Raw genomic sequence first — 19002 nt, forward strand, 5'->3', positions numbered from 1 at the left:
AATTATAAATCAGATTAATATCTTAAATATTTTCCAGTTTTATGTTTCATATAAGGAAACAGACATAAAAGTATGAAATTAATTGAAAAAATCACAAAGTTCATTAATCATTAAATAATGAATATATTTGCATCTTCTTATATTGATGGCACTGCACTTTCCATTATGTCAATTTACCTTTTAGGACAATTGATAGAATTGTGAATATTTACATTGGAAAAGAGAACATGTGGTCATTGTTTTTGCATACTTGAAGTATCTATGAAAGAATTTTATTTAACATTCTTTAATGCAAAGAACATAAGTGGGCATGATGGAATAAAGTATCAAGGAGTCATATTTCTCCAAACTATAAATGAAAATTTTCTTTTTTCTTTTATTATTGTATTTTTCCAAATTATGTGTAGATACAATTTTTAATAATTGCTTTCTGAAATTTTGTAATCTGTGCTCTCTCCTTTCCTCTATTTACCTGCATGAAACAGTAAAGTAACATGATATAGGTTAGACATGTGCTATTGTGCAACACATGTTTCTCATGTCCATCATGTTGTGAAAAAAGATTTATTATTGTTTTGCCTATACAAAAAAAAATCTCATGAAGGTAATAAAGTGAAAAAAGATATATTTAAATCAATATTCAGACTCCTTAAGTTCCTTAACTGGCAGTGGATAGTAAGAAAGATTTTCTTGACAACTCATACCAAGAAATAGGCCTCTTTAAGATATGGTAAGTTGTCTTCATCATTTTAGTTTTCAGGAGCAGACTCTATAATCATTTATCAGAGACATTATAGAGAGACTATGTGTTTTCAGACAAGGTTATACTAGAAGATGACCTTGGAAGTTTCTTTTATCTCAAAGATATTATGAATTTTATTGTTTATTTTCACAGTTGTCATATTATTTAACAACTGGTACACTTCATAGTAGATTTTTGTTTCTTATTAACTCAGAACTCAAACAAGGTATTTGATATGACTGAAGTTCAGTCATCTAAAGAATCTCGTGAAGTTACATGTTAATATCTCCCCTTTCCAAATTTTACACTTTCCTCTGGATATGTATAAGTTTAGAATTTCAGATTACTACTTCTCAGACAAATAACACTCAATTTTTATCCCTATGCTCCAAATTGATTATAACTTCCCTAAAATCTGACCATTTGATAAGATTTCCTAATTCTTCAACAACACATATAAACTAGAGAAGGTTCAAAATAGGATCCTCCTCCCAGAAACCATGGGGCATGACAACCCTCTCCTAAGTCATTGATAATCATATGTAACCTAGGGAAGAAAAGGAGTGTATCTAACCAGTCTCAGTATCCAGTTAAACCCTACTTCTTAAAGCAATCTATTCTGATGAACTTCTTTACATTGAAGCAAATATTCAGATATCTATGACATATAAGTGATATAAATAATCATCTGATTTTAGTGAACAGGAAGAGATCTACTGGGTTATAATGATTAATATAGTTACCCTATTGCTTTCCCAACCAATGGACAAAACTATAGTCTAATAGATAGTCCAAGTTGGGCAGCAGCTTAGTGAATAGAAATACCTTAAGTGTTAGAGTAGGATTATCCAGGATACACCATATCCTAACTCATGCATGTGAATTTAACATATATGAATTCTAAAAAAAAAAAAAGCCAAATTAAATTTAATGTTTCTATCCCTACGACTGCTCTGGTATTATTAATCTAAACCATTATTCAAGTTATAGCAGCAAATATTGCCAAAAATCATAAAGAGTATAATACATGTTATTACTCTTATTTTTATTAGTAAGCATATATTTATTCAATCTAAAGAAAATCACAATCATTTTCTTTTATTTGTGTTGATTTTAAGTCAAATTTTTGTTTTAGCAGGAAAGATACGAATACTTATTGTTACAGTCACCATTCCATTCATCGAGTGTGCAAATGTCACTACCTAATCATGAGGACATTGGTTTTGATTTTTATCTGACAATGAGAATGGATTTATAGTCTGTAGTATGTTTACTTGTTTTTAACAATTGGAATTTTATTGGCATATGCTTTTTATTCATATTTTTACCTAGAAGACTGATGGATATTGTGTATGCCCAACAGGAATTTCACAACCCTATGCAAAGAAGCTGTCAAAATACATCAGAAATGTGATGGGGGAGACAGGAGAAAGTGAGGTAATGAGAGTCACAGAGATAAAAATGTTGAATAAACGGCAGATTCAATACCATTTTTTGTCAAGTAAATTATACAAATAAAAAATGCACAAGGTCATTCCATTCTTTCATAAAAGACATTGTTAGGCCCTTCAATAGGAACATTCTTAGAACTAAATAAAATTGACCTATCTTTGCTCATAGTGTCAGGATTTCTCCTCCCAAAATTCATTGGTTTTAGTTAAGGAAGCCTCCACAGAGCCTATTCATTCAGATCTTGCTCTCTTCCCCACCCCCCAGAAGTCAGCTGATAGGTGACCTGTTTATTGATGAAAAAATACATTCATGGAAATTATGCAAGGAGGTTTTCACTAATGATGGTTATCCAATTTGATTCTTGTCTTCAGATCCAGTCTCAGTTACTTATTAACTGTGTCATCCATAGTAAGTCACTCAAACTCTACCTCAGTTTTTTGAACAGCCAAATGGAGATAAAAATAGTTTCTACTTCACAAATTTCTTTTGAGGATCACACAAGAAAGTATTTATAAAGCCCTTAGAAAAAAGCCTGGTACATATCTGTCACTGAATAAATATTTGTCCCCTTCTTTCCTTTTTCTCCGGACAAAACTCTGCATTAATTGTATTCCTATTCTATCAGACCAGTATCAGAAAAACTGCTATCTTATACTTAGCTATTTCTAGATGATATCCTGATATAATTTCACCATATTACTATCCTAATCTGGTAGAATTGCCTAGTAAGGAAAGAAATGCAGCTAAAGGAAATATCAATTTGTGGTTAATATTGTACTCTTTTTTATATAAATTTTACAAACTTGGTATTTTGCAAATGATCACTGATGACTCTTGTTTCAATTAATATGATCCTTCTTCTGTTACTTAACACATGTAAGGCTATTGGCAAGTCCTTTAATGCCTCTGATTCTCAATTTCCACAACTCCAAAATGCAGGGATTACATTTGGCAATTTTTAAGTTTGTTTATAATGTTAAGTCTTAGATTCTATGAATTCATTTTTTCAGACTATACTCTACTGTGTTAGCATTGACAGTGTAGCTGATTATAATAACTTTTTTTTTTTATTCCAGCCTAATGTTTACTTAAATATAATGTAACCATTCTCTCTCAAGGTGGTCAAAGCTCCCACTGTTTCAAATGGAGAAAATGCAGAATCAGTCCAGTTGTGTTGAATTTAATATTAATATTTCTGAGATTGATTATATTAATGTTTTTAAATAACAGACTTTTAAAAAAGATGAAAACTATTTTTGCATATTATATTTAGCACATGTTAATCTTTGAAGACTTAGAAATGGTAATGCCTATAAATAGCAATCAGAAATACCACTTAGAGAATTTTCCAATGGAGAAATAAATCTCAAAAATTAAAATGACATCTAACAATGATTCATTTTATAAATGAGTCATGAAAGTTTTATTTTTTATTTTTATCCAAATCACACTATTAAAGTATTAAAAGAGTAAAAATATTATTTAAAATAATCTAATAACTATAGTATATAACTTGAGGAAAAAAATCTCAAGTTATAACTTTTAGTTAGCAATTATCTTGTCTCTCATCTTTTTAGGGTTATATTATATAATTGTGTAAACAATTAAAGCCTCAGCAATAATCATCATCATATTATAACATTATTTTTAAAATAGAGGAAAATACATCATTTCCATTAATCAATAACTTCTTGAGGTTAAATAGCTGGTATCCACTAAAGTACGAAGTGATCATGAAACATTACACTTTTTCAGTATTTGTCTTTGAAAATAAAATAACTAAAACTAATATCTAGTGGTCCATATGCAAAGTTCATTGCTATTAAATGATCTGGGTAATGAAATATGTTTTGTTTTGTTTTTTGGCCATATATGCATACTTGATTAAAATACAGCTCCATATCTGAGAAAGAGCTTTTTTCAGGCATCAAATAGTCCCTCTGTGTTGGAAGAGAAAAGTAACTGCATCAAAGATATCCATAGTGTGATGTGGTAGAAAAATAAAAGCTAATACAAAGATGGGCTACAATAAGAAAGGCATAGTTTTGTGTGATTTTGTCTGGAATATTGCATTCAATTTGAGGCAGAACAATTTTAAAAGGGCATTAGTAAACTAGAAAAATATCCATTCAAAGGCAACTAGAATATTGAAAGTCCTTGAGTTCATGTCAAACAAAAGTATATAGAAGGAATTTAGAATGAGGAAATGAAGACTCAGCTTTGTACAAGTATTTAAATATTTTTCTTGTGGATGAAGAGCAAGACCTATTCTGTTTGACCAAAAAGGGCAGAACCATACGTAATAAATGGAAATTGCAAAAAGTGAAATTAACAATAACATTGGGAACATGTTCCTAAAAATTAGAGCTTTCCAAAAGTAAAATAGGATATGTCAAAAACTCATGGCTTCCCTTTCCATCGAAGTCGTCAAGCAAGACAACATTAGCTATGAGAAACTATGTTGTAAATGATATAATGGAGATTCTTTTCAAGCATAAATTGGACTGATTCAACATTATCCAGATTCTGCAGTTCTGTATAATGTGCTTTTTTCCCTTTTTTTAAATTTATTTTTGCCTTTCACAGGAAGGTTTTTTAATTCAAGAAATACTCATTAAATACCTACTCTGTTCAAGGCCTTCAACTAGGAAATGGATTTTTAAGTGCTTGCAGTGTTCTTAAACTTAGTCCACTACCTTAAAACTTAGCCAAACAGATTCTCTGCTCTTGAAACAACTTACAGGATATGCTTGAAGCTTTAAATTTTGCTTTTCAATGTATTTTAAAGAATGGAATCTGTCTTTCTTGAGAAATGGAAAATTGTATTTTTCCCATGCTGTCATAATTCAACTCATACCAAATAAAGAGAATTGAAGCCCAAACAAATAATTTTTCACAGGATTTTTTTTTATGACTGAAAAGAGTACATTGTAACTGAAACCATTTTACTCCTTTAACAATAGCATTTGCTACACTAAATGCTGGATCATTGCTTACTGAGAGTAGTTTTCAAAAAGTTTTGAAAAATGATGACAAAGATGTGAAACATATAACTTATTTTAGGGTATTACAATTTAATATTGTTTGAAATTAATAATTTGTATTTTAGGTAATCACTAGCAATAAAGAAGAGAAAAAATTAAGTTTGTAATGAACTTAATCTTTGGCTTAAATTCAGCAGGAAAACAGTTGAATGTGCTCTGTAACATGCTAATGATCATTTGATGATGAGCAAAGACTTTCTTGAAATAGATAATCTCATAATAGTGATGAAAAATCCAAATATGGATTTCCCCCTAGGTTTTAAATGGCAGAGTCATCAGTTTTTTTTTATCTTTTATATTCTTTGATCTGATATAAAATTTAATTAGCATGATGAATGCAATGTGTATTTTTCCTCCTGAAAGACTATTCCATGTAGAATTGAAATTAAAATATCCAGTTTGGATACCATTATACAGAAAAACATCTCTTTATTTCAATAACATTTAGGGGTATGAAATGAGGCAATTCAAATTAAAATTTTATGAAAATATACATTAGTAATACTATAGAGTTTAAGAATTTTCTTAAATTTATTGAATACATAAAAATATTAACAACTTACTCTTAATAATCCAAGTACTAGGAATATAAAATTGCAACAGACTTAGCCTTTGCCCTCCAGGTGTTTACATTTTAATATCAGGAGAAAATACAAGTAAAGGGAAAAGGTAGTCATAAAAGTATACTTCAGTTTCAGAAGTCAATGAAAGTGAAAGGAACTCAGTAATTTTTTGACACATCCTTTCTAGAGGTAATTGTAATGTTGATATGATTTCTCAGAACAAAAGGAAAGGAGGTGGGTGTGTATAAATAGTTGGCTGGTGTAAGTATTGAGAACCATTATGTCACAAAGTGAAAAATTGAGCAGCTAGCAAAGTTCCTCCAGGGAATTGTCTTGGTTGGTTGCAGTTTGGAGTAAAGGATAGCAGTTGAAAATAGTCCAAGTAAAGATGAATTTTTGTTGTCCTGGTATTCTTGGATATCATGTGGATCGTGTGGATGCTAAAAATATTTGGTAATTAAAGTTCCATGAGTATAATGAAAATTAGAATTAGAATTTTTTTCATACTGCAAACAAGTGCCACAAAATTTATCTGGAGAAAGCAAGAAAAAATAAGCCCTAGCATCAACATTTTAAGGTAAATGTAAAAGATGCCAAGAGGATTATAATTGAGGCAAAAAACTACACTTAAGATTCATCCAAAGAGAGAAAATATGATATCTAGTACCTCCCTGATTAACTAATTTCTCTTTCTAAATAGGGAGTAAGCTCAATCATATGTATCCCTATGAAAGGATGCAAATAGTATGAGTAACACTTGTAATACTCTTGGGCAATATCAAAGTGGGAGTGCTATAGGTATGGCTCTAAATAAATATATGCATTTTAATAAATGGAAAATGGAAAATACTGTGATGGGTAATTTTAAAATAAATTAGCACCAACATCTCTATCACACGAAGCCAATATAGGAGAATATGGGATTTTATCAATAACATTACAAACTACCATTTTGTAAAACTGAATTTAAAATAATCGCAATCAAAATTTTAAAAAGACAAAATCATTTTTTTCTAAGATTAAAATTTTAAGTTTTCTTATACACATCCAGGTTAAATTTTTCATACACATGTAGGAATAAGGACAAGAATAGTGACAAATTAACAAATTTGTCAAATTGACAAGGTAACAAAATTGACAAATTAAACAAACTGAATTATATCTATCCTACATTGTGCGTTGCTTCATTCTCTATGTTATCTCAATTAATACAATCTTTAACTGAAAGAAAATAATGGAAAAACTAGAGTCAGAATTTTTTTTCTTTTTCTGATTTATCACTATTATTTGAGGAAGGAGATTTTTTAGCTTTTACTTCATTTCACTTATAACTCCCTCATGAAAAATTCTCATTGAACTATAGATGAGAATAGTCTCTTTTAGATTTCACATAGTAATTTTATGTACATTTTAATATCCTCATAATTATTAGTATGAATTATAATTGTCTGAATTTGTACCATTCCTCATTAAATAGCAAGTTCCTTGAGGTCAAGATTTTTCTGCTTTAACTAACTTGCAATTACCCCAGGTTTTATAATTATTTCTTCCCAATTAATAAATATTTCTATTTCTCTAATCACCTCTGAGCTGTTAAAGTTTATTCATTGTGTCAATGAATACCTGAACAGTTATTACTTTGAATTAGGGTGTGACTGAGAAGGATTTTGAAAGAGAATGCATCTGAATATTTATGATTATTAATCATAGTGGGGTTGGAACATTTATTATTGGGTTTGGGAGTCTTTCTTCCTTCTTGGACAGTGCCTTTATTCTCTATTCTCAGTTTTGGGAATAGTCTTCCATACAAAGAACCATCAATCTCAAACGGATCAATTTGTAAAATACTTTGAGATATCTCCACATTTTTGAAGATTTTTGTACTACAAAAAATGTACAGGGGTGGAGGGGATATGACTGAGGAGAGACTCTAAATGAACACTCTAATGCAAATACCAACAACATGGAAATGGGTTTGAATCAAGAACACATGTGATACCCAATGGGTGCGTGGGCTATGGGAGAGGTGGTGGGAGGGGGAGGAGAGGGAAGAAAAGAAAATTCTCTTTGTTTCCAATGAATAGTGTTTGGAAATGACCAAATAAAAATTTAAAAAAATGTGATGTCCCTAAAATTTATTAAATTATGGGGAAAGGGGACAGAAGTGTGGCATAGCCAGAATTGTGATTAAGAAAGATCAATTTAGGAGATGAATTGAGAAGAAAGTAGTATTAAGAGAAACTTGAGGCAGGAAGACTCCTTATATATATCTAAAGGGCTATAAAATAATGTATATCTCTTGATCTAGTAATACCACTATGAGGTTTCTATGCCAAAAAGATAATAAAAAATGAGAAAATATTTATAGTTGATCTTTTGTGGTGACATAGAATTAGAAAATAAAGGAATGTCCCTCACTTGGGGAATGGCTGGCCAAATTGTGGTATATGATGGTGATGGAATACTATTGTGCTTTAAGGAATAATAAATAGGATGATTCTAGAAAGAGCTGGAAACAGTTACTTGAACTGATGCAGAATGAAATAAGCAGAACCAAGAGAACATTATACATTTCCTTACGAAATGTAAAGAAACAAATTGTTCTTATTCTGTAATTTTCAAACATAAATCAATAATTCCACTAACTCTGAGAATCAAATTTTGGATTTTTAAACTTATTATACTCATCTATTCTTTAATTATTTTATCATCATGTATCTTTTACCTTTTGGAAATTTCAATGTGTTTTCAAAAGAATTTCTATATTAGCATTCTTAATTATATTATACTATGTCAAATAATATGAAGAGAAAACCCAAACAATAAACGTTCTACAGAAATCATGAATAACTCATGCTGCTGACAATTTGCCATGTTAAATGAGAAGCTGGATGGGCAAATGATACACAGGCAATAGCTCTGTATAAGGTATCATCAAAATGCTTATTTCCTATACGATATTGTATAACAATGCATAGTCTTATTCTTTGTTGTTTCTAACTGAGATTGGATAGACCTGAAACATTCTTCCCCTAAGTGGGTGTTCCCTACTTTCTGACCCAATTATGATCTCAACAAGGGCTAGAATTTCTGGGTCAGGGTCAATGGATGGGTTCTTAACTGAAATATCTCCCTGCTGACCCCTCTCAGAAAAGATCTCTTAATTTCTTTCCCTCAGCTTTTGTTAAGGGGTTCCTAAAAATGAGAATTCTCTTTCTAGCTGCTGAATGCACTGGCCCAGTTTTTATATCCTGTTGGTAGTTTTTATGCAACTGTCACCAAAAACTAAGGAATTCTGGCTTTCTCTGCGGAATCACCATGGTGGGTCGGATCCTGTACACGTACCCTGAAAACTGGCGGGCTTTCAAGGCCCTCATCGCTGCAGAGTTCAGAGGGGCCCAGATCCTCGTACTGTTCGCACCTCCCCACTTCCACTTTGGTCAGACCAACCGCACCCCTGAATTCCTCTGAAAATTTCCCGCTGGCAAGGTTCCGACATTTGAAGGTGATGACGGGTTCTGTGTGTTTGAAAGCAATGCTATTGTACACTATGTAAACAATGATGACCTTCGAGGTCCTACTCCGGAGGCAGCTGCCCAGGTGATCCAGGGGGTGAGCTTTGCTGACAGTGACATTGTTCCTCCAGCAAGTACGTGGGTGTTCCCCACACTTGGCATCATGCATCACAACAAGCAGGTCACGCAGAACACCAAAGAGGAGGTCAGGCGAGTTTTGGGGCTCTTTGACGCTCACCTCGGACTTTCCTGGTGGATGAGCGGGTGACCCTGGCGGACATCACAGTCCTGTGTACCCTTTTGTGGCTCTATAAGCAGGTCCTAGAGCCATCTTTCCGGCAGGCCTTCCCCAACACCAACCACTGGTTCCTGACCTGCATTCACCAGCCCCAGTTCCGGGCGGTATTGGGGGAGGTGAAGCTCTGTGAGTAGATGGCCCAGTTTGATGCTAAGAAGTTTCCTGAGAGTCAGCCTAAGAAGGAGCCTCCAAGAAAGGAGAAGGGACAGAGAGAAGGGAAGCCAAAGACTCAGGCTGAGTGGAAGGAGGAGAAGAAGGTAACTGCAGCCCCTGGCCCGGAGGACAAGCTAGATGTGTGTGAGCAGGCTCTGGCTGCCGAGCCCAAGGCCAAGTTCCCCTTTGCTCACCTGCCCAAGAGTGCCTTTATGTTGGATGAGTTTAAGCACAAATACTCCAACGAGGATACCCTGTTGGTGGCGCTGCCCTACTTCTGGGAGCACCCCGACGGCTGGTCCCTGTGGTACTCCAAGTACCGCTTCCCCCAGGAGCTCAGCCAGACCTTCATGAGTTGCAACCTCATCACTGGAATGTTCCAGTGTTTAGACAAGCTGAGAAAGAATGCCTTTGCCAGCATCATCCTCTTTGGCACCAACAACAGCGGCGCCATTTCTGGAATCTGGATTTTCCTTGGCCAGGAGCTCACCTTCCCGCTGAGTCCAGACTGGCAGGTGGATTATGAGTCCTATACATGGCTCAATCTGGTTTCTGGCAGCAAGGAGGCCCAGACCATGGTTCAAGAATACTTCTCCTGGGAGGGGGCCTTCCAGCACACAGGCAAACCCTTCAATCAGGGAAAAATCTTCAAGTGACCCCCCTGCTACCAACTAGCTGCCTGCTGTCTCTGCACGGAGGTGCCAGTCATTATAGGACATGCATAAAAAATAACTTTCTTAGGACAAGTATTTTAAATAGTCCCTTGATGTGGGCAATTATGCTATTGATAAGGAATTTAATGAAGGAAATATTAAGGAAATGTCCAGATTGGAAAGGAAGAATGATGAATGTAATAAGAATCAGGTTTCTTTGTTCCCTCTAAGAGATATACTACTGGTAGTTACACAGGATGAGATATATAAAGTTAAAACACATAAGTTATTTACTCCTGAGGATTTAGAAACTATCAGACATACAACTCCTTGCTTTTCCAATGAACCGAATGAAGTGGTAGAGGAATTTCAGAGGGTAATTGAAGATCTTTGATCCTGACTACATTGATTTTTTTCTTACCAATAAATAAATTACTATCTGAAAGAGAGAGGAACCAATTCATAGAGGAGACCAGAAATGATCCATCTTTGACCCCATGACCACAGGATTTTGAAGGAACAGATACTGAATTCATCCCCTGATTATAGAAGGATGAAACAAGTTAGGAGGTCAATCATTGATGTAATGAAAAGGCATTCCAAATGCCCAAATTCTTGATCCAAATTTGAGAGCATAAAGCAGAAACAGAATGAATCACCAACCAAATTTCTAGAAAGAATAACAGATGCTGCTGGATTTATATTAGGACTTGATGTTTTAGCAGGTGACCTAATTGCCCACATCAAGGGACTATTTATTTAAAATACTTGTCCTAAGATAAAGTTATTTTTTTAAGAATAATTGCCCAGACTGGGAAGAGATGGGTTTGGAAGAGATAAAGAGAAAAATAACTTATTTATTCATGGATAATGATGATAGATATGAAGACAGGGATACAATAACTGAGGATTTGAGAAAGTAAAGCAAGGGATAGTGAAATAAAGGAAATAAAAGCAGTGTGAGAACTTAGATCTGTGCAACCAAACAACCATTACAGGCCAAGAAAAAGAAGACCTGGACCTCCATGATGTTTCTTATGTAATCAAGTAGGATATTTTGTGAGGAAATGTAGATTCAGAGGGTAATTTTATAAGCAATTTAATCAGAATAATGGATATAATAGGCAGTATAATAATGAATGGAATAGCAATAATTGGAATAACAATAATGATCAGAGAAGAAATAGTAATAATTGCCAAAATGCTTGCTTTCAGGGAGCTCAGGCACATGATTTGAACACAATGCAAGAGTGGGTTAAATCAGGAGAGAGACCCAATCACAGCCAAGTATTTAGTGGACATAAGGGTGATCAGAACAAAGGTGCATGTTCATTATGAAGGTGTATCTGGAGTTCTCAAGTATTTAAAAAATCGAGGGAAAATGGATTGGAATTAAATGGAATTGAATATAATGGAGATAAGGTTAATGAATTTATAAATAATGTGATTGAAATGAAGGATAATGTAATTGGTGTTAATAATTGTGAGGAAAAGGAAAATTGTAATGTAAAATTAGTTGGAAATTCTATGATTGTGAAATAATGGAAAATAATGAAGAATGTAAATTGAATGAAGATAATGTGATTGTAAATGAGAACAATGATTCCAAGGTAGAGAATATACAGACCAATGAGCATAGTGAAAAACCTGATGATGGTGTTAAAGATATGAAATCCTGGGATTATCATGCAATTCAAGTAGATGTGAATTTGGATGGACAGGAAATGATTGAGCTTTGTACTGATGTTACTTTGCTAGCACCCATGTTGGACACATTTCAACCACCAAATAGTACAGAACCATATGTGCCTTTAAGTATTGGAGACCAGATTTATGACCTTCTGGTTGATACTGGAACCAGTAAATCAGTTTTGCAAAGTTTTCCTAAGAATTGTAGAGTTCTTAGTAAAATTGAAGTAATAGGTGCTACTGGTAAACCAGATAGAGTAGTAAAATTAAAACCAAAAATGATTATTTTAGGTCCATTTTCTGTGGACAATGCATTTCCTTGTATGTCAGACTTTCCAATGAATCTTTTAGGTAGAGATTTATTATGTAAACTAAGGGCAATGATCCAATGTATTGATACTGGTAATATCTCATTACATTTACCAGAAGAATATCTAAAGGCTTTTCCATTGCTGTTCTTATATTCAGTCAGTAGAGAGGGTGACTTAGATTCAATTTATCCAACACCTGAGGATGTTTCTGAAGATCTTTGGTCAAAGTCTTCCACAGATGTAGATCTATTGAAATCAGCTACTCCAGTCAAGGTGAGGACTAAGGAAAGACAAGTTCATTGCATACCTCATTATCCCTTGACTAAAGAAGCAATTCAGGATATAAGACCAATCATTGAATCTCTAACACAACAAGGGATCATAATACCTTGCTTCTCAGAATTTAATACTCTTATTCTTCCAATAAAAAAGTCAAAGGTAGATCAGAATGGTGAAGTTGTATATCATTTTATACAGGATTTAAGAGCAGTCAATGATTATGTAGTCAAGATTCATGCTGTTGTACCAAGTCCAGTGACTATAATTTCTTCCATTCCAAGTCAGGCAAGATATTTAACTGTGGTAGGTTTATGCTCAGCTTTTTGCTCAATTCAAATTCATTAGCATTCTCAAAAGATCTTTGCTTTTACCTGGGGAAAAAAAAACCCAGTAGTTCTGGACTTGTTTGACTCAGGAATTTAACAATTCACCTAGTCAATTTTCAATAATTCTAAATAGAGTTCTAAAAACTATAACATTCAAAGAAAGTAAATTGGTACATTTTGTGGATGATATTCTTCTTGCATCCCCAACTGCAAAGGTGTGTCTGAAAAACAACAAGATTCTTTTGTTAGAATTATTTAAAAGTGGGTATAAAATTTCCAAGGCAAAATTATAATGGATTTTTCCTTATCAGAGGGTGCAAGAAGTATCACACAGAAAAGAATAGCAGATATAGAGAAACTGAGTAGTCCCATGACCAAAAAGCAACCCAGAGCTATTCTTGGAACAACTAGATTCTGTAGATAATGCATACCTGGATATAGTGAACTAGCAAAATGTCTAACATATTTAACGAGGAATACAGAATCTGAACCTCTGAAAATAAAGCCTGAACATCTACAAGCCTTAAGTAAGCTTAAAAAAGCCATTTTATCTGCTCCAGCTTTGGGTATCCCAGAATATACAAAACCATTCCAAGTATTTGTTAATAAAACTAAAGTTATTGTTTCTGATATACTGACACAGATTATAGGAAAAAGTTATCATCCAATTGGATATTAGAGTTGTCAGTTTGATCCAATAGCTACAGGTATAGTTCCTTGTCTAAAGGATGTAGCAGCTACTGCAGTTTTAGTCCAGAAGTCAGCAGATTTAGTGTTGGGATGTCCATTGACTCACATATATTGTTCACATCAAATAGAAGCACTAATGAGGAAATTTCATACTTAAATTTATTCAGATCAATGAATTTCTAATTATGAAATTATTCTCCTGGGGAGTAAGAATATCCAGTCGAGGAGGTGTAGTGTATTAAATCCAGCTATGCTCTTTCTAATTTGACAAAAAAGGTGAACATGAGTATATAGAAGTAGTAGATCTAGTGGATATGCCTAGGATTGATTTGAAAGACACTCCTGAAAATCTAGACTTAAGGGTTGGAGTCAAGATGGCGGCTTAGAAGAAGCAGAAGTTCAGACCTCTGAAAACCCTTCCTTACCAGTCACAAACTGACTGCTCCTAGGAGACTGAAAATCAAACCTGACAACAAGACAGAGCCAAGGAACCTTCCTGCTGAACTCAATCCAAAAGGTACACCTTCCCCCAAAGCCAGAATCCAAGAACACTCGGGTTTAAGGGGAAGGAAGAAGGAAGGTCCCAGGACCCTCCCCCCCCCCAAGAGCACTGAGCCCCCAGCAGCAGCGGGAAGCTCTGTGCAGGCGGCAAAGGTGCTGGTCTAGAGGAGAAATTAATAAAATTGAAAGTCAAAGATCCATTGATTTAATAAATAAGACTAGAAGCTGGTACTTTGAAAAAACAAATAAAATAGACTAAGTACTAGTCAGTCTAATTAAAAAAAGGAAAGAAAAAAAAAACAAATTGACAGTATCCAAGATGAAAAGGGAGACCTCACCTCTAATGAAGAGGAAATTAAGGAAATCATTAAAAATTACTAGGCCCTATTACATGGCAACAAATATGGCAATCTAGGTGAAATGGATGGATACTCACAAAAATATAAATTGCCTAGACAAACAGAGGAAGAAATAAATGACCTAAAGAACCCCATATCATAAAAAGAAATTGAACAAACCATCAAAGAATTCCCTAAGAAAAAATCCTCAGGTCCAGATGAATTCACAAATGAATTCTATCAAACATTCAAAGAACAACTAATCCCAATATTATTCAGACTATTTGACTGAATAAGCAAAGAAGGAGTTCTACCAAATTCATTTTACGACACAAATATTGTACTGATTCTTAAATAGGATACTAGCAAAAAGACTCCAGCAAGTCCTCAGAAGGGTTATCCACTATGGCCAGGTAGGATTCATAACAGGAATGCAAGGATGGTTCAATATTAGGAAAACCATCCACATAATTGTCCATATTAACAAACAAACTGACAAAAAATCACATGAGTATCTCAATAGATGCAGAAAAAGTCTTTGACAAACTACAATACTCATTCTATTGAAAACACTAGAAAGTATAGGAATAGAAGGGTCTTTCCAAAAATAATAAGCAGTATATATCTAAAACCATCAGCAAATGTCATCTGCAATGGGGATAAACTAGAAGCCTTCCCAATAAGATCAGGAGTAAAACAAGGATGCCCATTCTCACCTCTATTATTTAACATTATACCAGAAACACTAGCAATAGCAATTAGAGAAGAAAAAGAAATTGAAGGTATTAAAAATGGAAATGAGGAGATCAAGCTATCACTCTTTGCGAATGATATGATGATTTACTATGATGATTTAAGAATCCTAGGGAATCAACCCAAAAGCTAGTCGAAATAATCAACAACTTTAGCAAATTTGCAGTATACAAAATAAACCCACATAAGTCATTAGCATTTCTATATATCTCCAACCCATTTCAGCAGCATGAATTAGAAAGAGAAATTCCATTTAAAATCACCTTAGAGAATATAAAATACTTAAGAATCTATCTGCTGAGTGTTCGCAGCCGCCGCCCCTGTAGATCTTCTGCGCTAGGGCTGCCTCTCACTCTTCGAGCCCAAGCTGAAAGAGAAGGGGGGTGTTTAAAGAGAAGTTTTCAGGAACATGGCTCCTACCAAGCAAACTGCCCTTAAATCCACTGGTGGTAAAGAGCCCAGGAAGCAGCTCTCTACAAAAGCCGCTCACAAGAGTTCGCCCTCTACTGGAGGGGTCAAGAAACCTCATCGCTACAGGCTGGGTACTGTGGCTCTCCGTGAAATCAGACGTTATCAGAAATCCACCAAACTTCTGATTCGTAAACTTCCCTTCCAGCGTCTGGTGCATGAAATTGCTCAGGACTTCAAAACAGATCTGCGCTTCCAGAGTGCAGCAATTGGTGCTTTGCAGGAGGCAAGTGAAGCTTATCTGGTTGACCTGTTTGAGGACACCAACCTATGTGCTATCCACACCAAACATGTCACAATCATGCCAAAAGAAATCCAGCTAGCACACTGCATATGTGGAGAACGTGCTTAAACTCCACTAAGATGGGAAACATTCTTCATTTTCAAAACAGGAAAAAATCTCTTCTTCCTCTTATTGGTAGTTCTGAATGTTAGATATTTTTTTTCCCGTGGGGTCAAAAGGTACCTAAATATATGATTGCGAATGGAAAAATAGGGGACAGAATCAGGTATTGGCAAGTTTTTTCCATTTTCATTTGTGTGTGAATTTTGAATATAAATGTGAGGACATAAAGCATTAATGCAGTAAAAAAAAATGTTTCCATGAACAAGTTTCAACAATTCAACTTTATAACAATTATAAATAAACCTGTTAAATTTTTCTGGACAATGCCAGCATTTGGATTTTTTTAAAAAGTAAATTTCTTATTGACAGCAACTAAATGGTGTTTGTAGCATTTTTTCATACGGTAGATTCCATCCATTCACTATACTTTTCTAACTGAGTTGTCCTACATGCAAGTACATGTTTTTAATGTTGTCTGTCTTCTGTGCTGTTCCTGTAAGTTTGCTATTAAAATACATTAAATTACAAAAAAAAAAAAGAATCTATCTGCTGAGAAAAACACAGGTATTATATGTACACAACTACAAAACATTCCCCACACAATTAAAAGTAGTTCTAAACAATTGGAAAAATATTGATTGCTCATGGGTGGGATGAGTTAACATAATAAAAATGACAATCTTACCCAAATTAATTTACTTATTTAGTGCCATGTCATTGAACTACCAAAAAGTTTTTTTTTTACTGAATTAGAAACAAAACAAAACAAAACAAAACAAAGTTCATTTGGAAGAACAAAAGATCAAGGATATCCAGGGAAATCATGAAAAAAATACAAATGAAGGAGGACTTGCAGTCCCAGATCTCAAACTATAGTATATAGCAGTGGTTATCAAAATAATTTGGTACTGGCTAAGAGACAGAAAGGAGGATCCGTGGAATAGACTTGGGGTAAATGACCTCAGCAGGACAGTCTATGATAAACCCAAAGATCCCAGTTTTTGGGACCAAAACCCACTTTTTGATAAAAACTGCTGGGAAAATTAGAAGACAGTATGGGAGAGACTAGGTTTGGATCAACATCTCACACCCTACACCAAGATAAACTCAGAATGGGTGAATGGCCTGAATATAACTAAGGAAACTATAAGCAAATTAGGCGAACACAGAATAGTATACTTGTCAGATATTTGGAAAAAGAAAGACTTCAAAACCAAACCAAAGCTAGAAACAATCACAAAATATAAAATCAATAATTTTGATTACATCAAATTAAAAAGGTTTTGTACAAATGAAACTAATGCATCCAAAATTAGAAGGGAAGCAACAAATTGGGAAACAATCTTCATTAGAAAAACCTCTGACAAAGGTCTAATTACTCAAATTTATGAAGAACTAAACCAGTTGTACAAAAAATTAAGCCATTCTCCAATTGAAAAATGGACAAGGGACATGCGTAGGCAATTTTCAGTTAAAGAAATCAAAACTATTAATAAACATGAAAAAAGTGTTCTACATCTCTTATAATCAGAGAAATGCAAATCAAAACAACTCTGAGGAATCACCTCACACCTAGCAGATTGCCTAACATGACAGCAAAGGAAAGTAATGAATGCTGGAGGAGATGTGGCAAATTTGGGCCATTAATTAATTGCTAGTGGAGTTGTAAATTGATCCAACCATTCTGGAGGGCAATCTGGAACTATGCCCAAAGAGTGCTAAAAGACTGTCTGGCCTTTGATCCAGCCATAGCACTGCTGGTTTTGAACTCTAAAGAGATATTAAGGTAATTATCTGCTAGGCACCATGGCTGGGGGAGCTGCAGATTGCAGCTTCTGGGAGTGACTACTAGCCCGACAGTGCCGCATCTATGAGCTCTGAAACAAGCAGTGCATCTCTGTGGCTGCTGCCTCGAAGCTGCTTGCCAACATGGTCTATCAGTACAAAGGCATGGGGCTGTCCATGGGTATCATGATTTGTGGCTGGGATAAGAAAGGGCCTGGCCTGTACTATGTGGACAGTGAGGGAAACCATATCTCTGGAGTCACCTTTTCTGTGGGTTCTGGTTCTGTCTACGCTTATGGGGTTATGGACTGGGGCTACGCATTTGATCTAAGCATGGAAGATTCCTATGACCTGACCTGTTGAGCCATCTGCCAGGCTACCTATCGGGATGCCTACTCAGGAGGTGTGGTCAACCTTTACCATGTCCGAGAAGATGGCTAGATCGGTGTCCCCAGTGACAATGTAGCTGATATGAATGACAAGTATCGGGGAACCAGCCTCTGAAAGAGGTCAAGTGGTGGCTTTTTAGTTTCTTGGGGTGACTAATGTAAAAAATTATTCATAGCTGTGCTCTTTGTGGTGGCAAAAAAAAATGGATAATGAGAGGATGTCCTTCAATTGTGGAATGGCTGAACAAAATGTGGTATATGTTGGTGATGGCCTCAAAGGAATAATAAAGTGGAGGAATTCCATGGGTCCTGGAACAACCTCCATTTATTGATGTAGAGTGAGTGGAGCAGAACCAGTAAAACAATGTATACAGGGACTGATACACTGTGGTACAATAGAATGTAATGTACTTTTCCATTAGTGGCAATGCAGTGATCCTGAACAACTAGGAAGAATCCTCGAGAAAACCCACTATCCACACCCAGAGGAAACCCTGTGGGAAAAAAAAAAACACTGAAGAAAAACAACTGCTTGAATACATGTAGACTCTAAATGAACATCCTACTGTAACCAACAACATGGAAATAGGTTCTGATCATGGACACAAGTAATACCCAATGAAAGTATGTGTTGGTTGCAGGAAGAGTGAGAGGAGGAGAGGGAGGGAAATAATGTGATTGTTGTAACCAAGGAATAATGTTCTAAA

At 34.8% G+C, this 19002-nt stretch overlaps 1 protein-coding gene and 2 pseudogenes across 1 annotated transcript; all 3 read left to right on the top strand.

The window, feature by feature from the left end:
- The first annotated feature begins 9119 nt into the window (after positions 1-9119).
- LOC100029267 (elongation factor 1-gamma-like) lies at positions 9120-10423 on the top strand (annotated as a pseudogene).
- Positions 10424-15635: 5212 nt separating this feature from the next.
- LOC100014048 (histone H3.3A-like) lies at positions 15636-16662 on the top strand. The gene has a single exon (XM_003341794.4). It carries the CDS (start codon positions 15717-15719, stop codon positions 16125-16127), a length of 411 nt encoding a protein of 136 aa, XP_003341842.2. The 5' UTR covers positions 15636-15716; the 3' UTR covers positions 16128-16662.
- Positions 16663-17912: 1250 nt separating this feature from the next.
- Positions 17913-18425, top strand: LOC100617984 (proteasome subunit beta type-5-like; annotated as a pseudogene).
- The last annotated feature ends 577 nt before the right edge of the window (positions 18426-19002 follow it).

Source organism: Monodelphis domestica, chromosome 8 (genome assembly GCF_027887165.1).
Source record: "Monodelphis domestica isolate mMonDom1 chromosome 8, mMonDom1.pri, whole genome shotgun sequence".
NCBI lineage: Eukaryota > Metazoa > Chordata > Mammalia > Didelphimorphia > Didelphidae > Monodelphis > Monodelphis domestica.